The sequence below is a fragment of the Neltuma alba genome, unplaced genomic scaffold (genome assembly GCF_004799145.2).
Source record: "Neltuma alba isolate B1F8T4 unplaced genomic scaffold, ASM479914v2 tig00012922_pilon, whole genome shotgun sequence".
Lineage (NCBI taxonomy): Eukaryota > Viridiplantae > Streptophyta > Magnoliopsida > Fabales > Fabaceae > Neltuma > Neltuma alba.
In genome coordinates, this window is record NW_021637289.1 from 151,855 (window position 1) to 161,408 (window position 9,554).

At 33.7% G+C, this 9,554-nt stretch overlaps 1 protein-coding gene across 2 annotated transcripts; it reads left to right on the top strand.

The window, feature by feature from the left end:
* The first annotated feature begins 779 nt into the window (after positions 1 to 779).
* Positions 780 to 4,817, top strand: LOC114732655 (DNA repair protein RAD51 homolog 2). Of its 2 annotated transcripts, XM_028919980.1 has the most exons (12): positions 780 to 936; positions 1,301 to 1,414; positions 1,493 to 1,645; positions 1,725 to 1,828; positions 1,930 to 1,993; positions 2,096 to 2,151; positions 2,922 to 3,002; positions 3,382 to 3,438; positions 3,518 to 3,609; positions 3,678 to 3,800; positions 4,205 to 4,348; positions 4,473 to 4,817. In XM_028919980.1, exons 1-12 carry the CDS (start codon positions 853 to 855, stop codon positions 4,514 to 4,516), a joined length of 1,116 nt encoding a protein of 371 aa, XP_028775813.1. In that variant the 5' UTR covers positions 780 to 852; the 3' UTR covers positions 4,517 to 4,817. The 2 variants fall into 2 exon arrangements, with proteins under 2 accessions (XP_028775813.1, XP_028775814.1); XM_028919981.1 differs by lacking the exon at positions 1,301 to 1,414.
* The last annotated feature ends 4,737 nt before the right edge of the window (positions 4,818 to 9,554 follow it).

A 9,554-nucleotide genomic window follows, 5' to 3' on the forward strand; every position in this document is an offset into this window, starting at 1 on the left:
CTCAACCCGAGTCTTATAGCCTTCCTCAAAGAACCCTCAAAGATTCATTCCATGCTCTGAGGGGCAAAAAAGGAAACAGAGAAAACCAATTTCACAGAACCATCGGCTGATTTTACTTGCTATTACAAATACAGCTTCTGTTCATTGTGCTAAATATAAATTAATCTCCGAGGAATGTCCCTCCCCCCATCCCTCAAATCCAAACATATAAAAAGATAACATTACAAAAATAATGATTCTTTCCAGTCGATTAACCGCATTGAAAATAATTAAACATTGCCCATCATTTTGAAAAATTAAAGAACATATAAAATTCTAAATGTTATAAAACTAGCCAAAAAAAAAAAAGAATCATTTAAACATTTCATGAAACAAGTAATTTTTCTGAGATTTTAAATGACATGAGTATGAAAGAAATTTCAGCGCCTTGGGGATCTCAGGATTTTTACGTATGCATGTGATCGCACGACCTTCGTGGAGGATAAATTTAATTCTTGTCAGGTTTAGATAGAGGGGTTTTGGCTCAGCGGAATTTTTTTATTTATAGGATTTGAATATTTCAACTTGCTTAATTCTAAGGAGTACTAAATTTCTCAAATGTAATGCCAACGAGATTCCTGTGTAGATTTTTTTTTTTTTGCAGGATGGTATTCGGGGTTAGAATAAAATAAAAAGAATAATTACATAATGTAAAATCTCCGCGGACGGTAAGAAATTAAACTACCGTTTGGCAGATATAGATGCAATCCAGATGACAAGGAATAGAGTGTTGGTCAGGAGGCGGGCACTATGCTGTTCCCGATTGGCGCCGAAAATAAGGAGTCCGCGAAGTCTGAACTCTAGGCGGGGAACATGGCGAACAAGCTCATCAATGAGATGGGACTGCCCAAACGGATGGCTAATATCTTCGCTGCTCGTAACATCATCACTGCCAAGGTAACTAGTTATGCCATTTTGCTCTTTAAATTCGTATCTAGCTTCTTATTTCCCTCACAATCCCCTTTCTCATCATCGTCCGCCCAGAACAACTGATTATTCGTCATCAACTGTACAAATTTGCTTAAATATTCATTTTTCATCCGATTCCGACTTCGATTTCCTCAGTCGTGCTCAGTATTATATTCCAAATATACCTCACGCCTTTTAGTGGCCCATTCCTTTGTCTCCTTCGTCTTGCACAGTTCATGCGGTCACCATTAGATCTCCCCCTCCCCGGCGGGTTTCTTTATGGATTCGCCACAGGATAATGTTCGAATATCATTATCTTTTTTTAAAAAAATTTGTTTTGGTTAAATCACAGGACGCGTTATCTCTCACTGAATTTGAGTTGATGGAGTTGCTGGACGTTGGTCTGGCTGAAGTAACGTCTGCGGTAGCACACATTAGTGAAGTTGTGTGTCCACCTTGTCAAACTGTAAAATCCGTACTCTCTCTCTCCCCCCTCATTTTTCATTTAAGCTTCTCAGCAATGACTGGTTTCAGTTGTTACTAGGCTTTGTATCTGATGGAACATCGAGCACAACACGAAAATTTGGCCGGTCATCTTCCCACTCGTTTGAAAGGACTAGATGACGCTTTGTGTGGCGGCATACCATTTGGTGCTTTGACAGAGTTGGTTGGTCCAGCTGGAATTGGCAAAACGCAGGTGCGTTGGTTTAATATACATTACTGTAATATTTACTTTCTGGAGCTACTGATCTGGAAGGGCTAATTCGACATTGCAGTTTTGTTTGAAGCTCTCATTGCTAGCTTCTTTGCCCCCAAGCTATGGAGGCTTAGATGGCCGAGTAATCTATATAGATGCTGAATCAAAATTCAGTTCTAAAAGGTACTTGAAGCAGACAAGAAACAATCATGTGATATTATTTCTTATCATGTGCTTCAATAAGAAAATGGTATATATTTTGGTTATGAACTTACTTTTTCCAGACTGATAGAGATTGGAATTAAGAGTTTTCCTGAAATATTTCACAAGAAGGGAATGGCACAGGAGGTATCTGAGTTTTTTTTAATCTTTTCGTGGTTTTTCTATCCCTTGTTAACTCAATGGTTTTTTAAGAGACTTATAGATAGTTATCTCCTTAACACATTGCAGATGGCCGGTAGAATCCTGATTCTGCGCCCCACTTCACTGTCTGAATTCACTGAGAGGTGAGAATCCTGTACTTGGTCTTGGCATGTATCGTAAGGGAATGGCAAGGAGATGATAAATCTACTAGGTAATATCAAGAGGTTTATAGATGAGAACTCCTTGACGTTCGGCTTTGTACCTAAAAGCCTAAACCTCTGCAGTTTTAAGAGAATGTGAAGGGAAAATTTTTCAAAATAAATGTTTTTGATGAAATTAAATTTAAATTATTAATCCAGTAGAATGGGAGAAAAATGCAAAAGATTCTTAAGTTAATGGTAAGGGAAAGGATTTTGAAATCTGCAAGGTAATATCAATATGATGAATGATGAAATCTTGCTCATGTTTGCCATGTTAAAAGAAACCTGGACCTCTGCAGTCTCAAGAGAATGTCAAAGGAAAAAACTCCCAAATATTTATATTCACCGATAAAATTTCAAATTGCTAACAAAAAGGATGTGTGAAAAAATGCTGAAGACTAAGTTTTGCTTTTAGCCTGGAAAAATAAATAATTAAATTGTCTGTGGTAGAGATTAAATATCTGTGCTTGTTCCTTCCAGTTAAGCTAAGGTGTGGTATATATCGTTACAAGTGGTCATTCCATAGCATTCTTTTCTTTCCGTTTTTTGTCCTTTTCATCAGTTGAAACAAATTACTGATATGTAATTTGTGTTAAGAGGCTGTAAGGTAAGGGTCTTGGAAAACCTCGTAGGTTAAACCAATAGTTACTTGCAGGGAATGGGAAGTAAATGATAAGGGTTCACTGTGCTATGTGTTGTGTTCATGCTAGCAGTCTGCATCAGATCAAGCTATTAATCCTCCAGCAACAAGTGAAGTTGCTCATCATTGATAGCATGGCTGCTCTTGCTCTAGGGTGAGTTTAACTTCGTGATGATTGTTAGTTGTATAGTTAAAATGGAAATCTCTTCTATGCTCCTCAAACTTATGATCAATTTGATCTGATTCTCTTCTTGGATCCCTCATGCCTAGACATTGTATATCTAACCATTTTTGCTCTGTTTTTCACGGAAAAATATTTGAGCTTATCATCGCTCATCAGCATATGATGGCACCAACTACATGAATAATTTAATTCTGATAAGGGACTATCTTTACCTTTTCTGGCCAACCTTGGCCTACAAATTATTGTTTATATTTTGAATTGATTAGAAACATAAGGCCATTGGATGAAAAGATCAAAACGCGGAGAGTTGTTTGTTCTGAGTGCAATTGGTCCTTTTTTTTTCACACAGAGAAGAGAGTGGAGCTTCTAGACAGCAAGCACTGGGTTGGCATGTTTCATTTATCAAGTAAGATACTGTTACTCTTATGAGGCAAAATGTTTCTTCCCATGAGTGGTGGTATGGTACTGATTTTGAACATTCCTAGGTCACTTGCTGAATTTTCACGAATTCCAGTTGTTGTGACAAATCAAGTAAGATCTCAAATTGTTGATGAAGCTTGTCTGTATCCCTTCCAAGGTATGAAGGCAAAATTAGCTTCTCAACACTTTCAATTATTTTACTAATGCATCATGGTATGTTTTAAGTTGCCCAGTGTCACGCTGGAAAGAAACACAATTCTGCTGGATATGATTCTCACCTTGTTGCTGCTCTGGGAATTAGCTGGGCTCATGCTGTGACCGTACGCCTTGTACTTGAGGCTAAATCAGGTCCGGGTTGCACTTGCTTCATTTATATGAGCCTAGGCTACTACTGCAAGGAAAATCCTGCTCCTTATGCAAGATGTAACTGTGCAGATTCTTCAGAGTCATTATTGATGTTTTAAAATTCTCTATGGACTCTTGTATGTTATTTTAACTTAAACAACTAGTTGCAACAAGAAACTAACACTTCGATGGTAATTGTTTGTTTTTCTGTTTTGGAAGACAGGTATCATTATGAATGATTTTTCCTCACTGTTGATTTAAATTTTGATAATCTGTGGTTAAAAGTTGCGGAAATGGTATTGGAAAATATTTTGTTCCCCTGCGTGAAAAACCGACTACTGTTTATAATATATGATTACTCACATCTGTTGTACATATTTGACTTTCAGTAGTTCGTTTTCTTGCAGGTCAAAGGTTTATTAAGTTGTCAAAGTCTCCCGTCTCACCCCCTCTGGCTTTCCGGTTTAAAATAACCTCATCAGGGATAGTCCTGCTAGACAATATCGGGATGGAGCTGAAAGGGTCTGATATAAATACAATCCACTTCCAAGGTTTGTCATTGAGCTTTTTGGCTAAAGTAAGAAACCTTCTTAGGAAATTAAAAGCAGCGAAAATCTGATATGCATAAAATGTTTGTGCCATCTTTCTTCAAATTTATTCTCGGAAAAAATGCAGGCCAAAACACGTTGTTCAGTTTTGAAGGGGAAAAGTTGCAGTAATCAGTTGATTGTCTGCTTTTGTCGAAAGCATGAGATGGCACAGCAATACCTACCATATTCGTCCCTTAAAAAGACACAGCTATCTTCAGCGCCATGCTTCTTGCTTGGGATGTGTATAAAGCATCTTGTAGCTTTTCATGCTTGAGCTGGAGATTTCATATTTATTTTCCCCTTGCATTACAAACTACGTCTTATATTTAGAACCAGATTTTGTAACTCTGAGTGCCTTGACATAATTACCTTGATATAATAATACTATAATACTACCTCTAGTCTTAAATTTAAGATCTAATTTACATGAGGGGACAGAATATGATTGTGGTGGATGATTTAAGCTAAATCACGGACAAGTCCAAAGTTAATCTCATATTGCTTTGATCAAAACCAATAGGATACTAAACACATGCTTACCATAGTTTTTTGTCTTAATTATTATTATATTATCAATGTTAATCTACCTCTCAAGATTGAAATAGTTCAAAAACACAAACGAACATCGTGATTACACTACTGGCATGTAATCATGCCACCTAATCCAAGGTTTTGCTTATTGGATTCGAAATGGTAGCACAAGATCAATCTCCATCGGATTCCATGGGCGGGGATGTTAGGGAGGTATTTCATTATGATCCTTTCTCCGTAGACCAATGAGGTATACTACTCTGTCCCTTATTATAAGATCTTTTTAATTAAATTGCGCAATTTAAGAAAACAATTAAAATTAATTAAAAGCAATTAATATGTAGCAAATGTAATTTTTTTCCAAGTATACTCTTATATATAAATGGGTAGATGTGAGAGAGTAATAGTAAGATAAATAAAGAAAGAATGTATTAAATGTATTAAACTAAGGGTAAAATAAGTAATGATGCATTAAATATTCAGACAAACCCAAAAAGGATTTTATAAAAAGAGACAAACCTGTTCAAAAAATTAGATCTTATAATAAGTAACGGAAGGAGTACGGTACTAGCATGTTGCATCTCCAACCATTCAACGTAATTGTGGCCAATTTGTGATTTTATGGCGGGGAGGCAAGCACTAACCGGTGCTTTTAAACTCCTTTGCTCAAAAACTGACAAAAGTGTTTACCTTCCCAAAATTATGATCCACGCAAATCAATGCCCGGGAATTTCCTTGTTGAATCTCAGAGCGGAATTTTGAACAGTGAATCCCTAGCAAGATGAATGATATTTTTTTATTTTAATCCGTAACTGTGAGTTATGGGCCTTTTAGGTATAAGGAGGAACTTGAATAGGATTTGGTTATATGAAAGGGCCGGCCTCTTGGTCATTTCGCACTGCAGATCCTCTTTGGACTTGTCCATGACCCAATACTGATATGGAACTGAATTTTTGAGATTTTTGTCTCCTTGCACATTGACATGACAATTGCAATTATGCTTGAACAATTTTTGGTTTTGTCCATCAAAATGTTTGATAGGTTTGTATATTTAGTTTGTTGCCACATACGACATTATAATGATGACTGATGAGTGCAGTTAAGTTGAAAGCAGAGCATCTGATTGTGGATTGGATCAAAGGTGTATATCAAGTCTCGTATGCCGCCTCATCTTCTATTCTGTTCTATGACTAAGGGAATTCCCCTGCCTTGCATAATCATTAAAAAAAATGTGCTTTAAGACTGTCGAGTCTCATTCAAATTTTAAGCAATTATTGCTTAGCATGCACTCTACCTTGATACCATTTCCGGTGTCTGTTCTTGCTTCCTTTTTTCTTTTTCCTTCCGCTTCTTTTATTAAATTTCATCATTGTTTTTATTTGAAATAACCGAGGAAACAGGGCTTTTTAATAATAATAATAATATGGGTTCTTGCCTGTGCTTGCCAGAACAAGACATGAATTAAGACTGCCTTCTGGTATTTGGTTTCCCGGTCAAGAGAAAGTTCTGGTAACAAAAATCCAAAAGATTCCACTTGATTTAAGGTTTCCTTTCTTTCTTTAGCATTTAGCAACATGATATTGCATCGTGTAATTTCTTTGGACCAACTGAGCCCCTAGCTGCTTTTTAGTTATTTGAAACGTGAATCACCCACCACGCGAAACAGACTGACTTGGACAAAAATTTAAAAATGGCACAGTGACTTGTAAATCTTGTCTGATACGTACTGTGATATTGAATCTTATTCAACTTTAAAGCATTGGCATAATCAACATTAGTTGCAGTATATAATGAGTTGCTGCTGCCCTGATGGCTGCGACCTTCTTGAATTTTGGTTATTCATAACCTTGGCATCTTAATCTCCTCGAAACATGTCACACTCCTCGTCTTAATAGTTGACAGGCCAGACATTATCATTTTAATATTCTTTGAATTTGAATTTATTATGCTTCCTAGTGGCAGATTTTTAGTATTCTTTGACTTTATCATTTCAATATCGTTTCGCTGTCTCTTTAACTGCTTCTGATGTGTTCAACCGATCCACCTCTTATTCTTACTGTTTGTCTTTCCTATTTTAAATATTTTGGGTAATTAAAAAAATATTAAATGAAACAGATGATTTTATCAATGAAAATAATGTTACTAATATAACAATTATTTTATATATGCTTTTTGTATTGAGTTGTTAGAATCCGCCTAGAACGCTATAACCAGGTGATCCTGCATGTTGTTATTTTTAATGAAAGATATACTTTTTATTTTACGAGACATAACCATTATGTTTGTTATATTTTTATCGTCGTTGTTTATTATTTAATAATATGAATATAATTTTTCTGTCATAAAATTAATTTTTAATTCTAACGTTTACATAAAGAAATGGGGAGAGAATATACAAACAAATACAAAACTCAGTTGATAATAAACTATGTCACGTTAATTAGTAGTTTTGGGTTCGAATCTTGAATGTTATATTAAATATGATATGGTTCTACCCGACATATAGTTCAGATTAATCAAACCAAATACAACTTCCAGTTCCAGGCAATAAATGGTTTAATGCTAAGCAAGACAAAATGATGGAAAAACAAACTATAGATCTACCTTTATAGTCTATTTAGACCAAATAATATTTGAACCCGAATTACGACTTCATACCCACCAAATATCTTCTTTTTTTTTCCCAAGCATATCCGCCAAATATTACGTGCATCTAAATTAATTGGTAAATGGTAAGATTTGAGATTAGATAGTTGCATTTTAAAAAACAAGTGCCTCGCCTTTCTGGCGTGATTCATGTGAATTTGAACTTTTAGGAGATGGCTCCAAATAAAAATGAATTTAATGAGGAAACTTCCTTTAGACAATTTTGCGGCGACTGTATTGTTTCCGTTTTATTTTCAAAAGTTCATATTGCAGGGGTCGACATTATCTAAATCAGTATTAAAGAGCTTTTAGAATAAGACCGTGACGTACCAGATGCCGCCATATGATATATCCCCCACCCCCTTCCTTCTTACGAAACCCTGCTCACAATCACAACCAGCAAAATGTGTTTTTTGGTTTTTCCTTCCCTTTTCATTTCGGAAAAGTATTTAAAAAAAAAAAAAGAAGTGGCCTTGTTCCTCAATGTTTTTTTTACCACTGTGTTGTATTTTTCTGTCGTCCAGTCACCTTTTTTCACTCTTTACAACTAGTCTGATGGTGCAGAGTACACTGCAGTAATTTGTGTGAGAGCTTGTGTTTGCCGACACTAGCTTGTACAGTGCTCCCTTTTAACATAACACCTAATTTAATTTAAGAGTTAATATTAGTTTTATATATAAAACTTATTTATATATTTATTATTTTTTTAAATTAACTGTATTGATATTTTCTGAATAATAATCAAATAAAAAAGGAAATGAGAGAATTAAAAAAATAATTAGAATATTTTAGAAAAAATATATCATATTAACTAATTTAATTAACATTCTTAATCTACTCAAATTAATTAATTATATCTTACATTAAAAACTAAAAAAATATTATTTAATGCTTAGGAATTTAATTTTGAAAAATTAGATCAGAGAATCATTTGGCACGTAACTTAACATAGAATATATTGAGAAAGAAATGAAATGAACTAACCAGCATAAATCTAGTTTATATTATCGAATATAAAATAACCGGCACCAGCAGATGGTAATAAAAGAATTGACATAGTGCTTAATGTAAGATTATACCCTAATTTGATAGTTGATATTGGTCTTATGTGTAAGACTTATTCACGTTTTATCAATTTTTTAATTAATTTTATTGATATTCTCTCAACAATAATCAAGTAAAGAGAAAGAGGAAAAAAATGATTAAGATGTTTAAAAAATATATAATATTAACTAACTTAGTTAATATCTTTAATTAAATTTTACATCAAGGATCAAAATTATATGTATTTTATTATCATGCGGTAAAAATAATGTTCTTTTGTTCTCACTAATCGCTCTCAAGTCTCAAAAGCAAACTAGATGTTACTTTCCACGCGGCGATTAAAGATGAACGGCAATTCAACACCACAAATAAGTACTCATTTATTATTACTGACAGGTTTAAAATCTACTGCCCGTGAAAAAACAGTTTAGTTTGGAAATAATAATATACTATCTCTCTGATTCTAAACATAAAAAAAACTAATTGACTAATTTAAATAGATTAAAAAATAAGTTAAGTTAGTTATTTATAATAAATAAATATTATTTTTTTAAAATATCTTTACTAATCAAATTTATTGATTACTATTATTACTATTTAAAAAAAAGATAAACATGATAAGCAAAGTGAATTAGAGGTTTATATTTATATTCAAAATAAAAATTAAACGAGGTTTTATATTAAGGATCGGAGACAGTATCATTTTTGTCCTTATCATTATTGACTTGTAAGGAGATTTTGATCTTAAATATAAGTTACTTATAACCTATTTAATGTTTCTTTTTAATTTTGTTTTCATTGATCATAATAAAGAAATTAATTAACTCTGACAATGTTTTGGCTTCATATTCCTTTAATATGAGAAAAATAAAAAATTTTATGTGTTTGATGTTTTTTTTATATATGACAAGCTCTTACAGTCACTAACAATAAGAACTATTATGGT

What these genes read in the sequence shown, in the direction of transcription:
- LOC114732655 (XM_028919980.1), top strand. Translation starts at nt 853, where the DNA reads ATGGCGAACAAGCTCATCAATGAGATGGGACTGCCCAAACGGATGGCT. An exon ending in AGAAGGGAATGGCACAGGAG is followed by an intron (nt 1,994 to 2,095) that starts GTATCTGAGTTT and finishes AACACATTGCAG; the next exon opens with ATGGCCGGTAGAATCCTGAT. An exon ending in TTGTCTGTATCCCTTCCAAG is followed by an intron (nt 3,610 to 3,677) that starts GTATGAAGGCAA and finishes GTATGTTTTAAG; the next exon opens with TTGCCCAGTGTCACGCTGGA.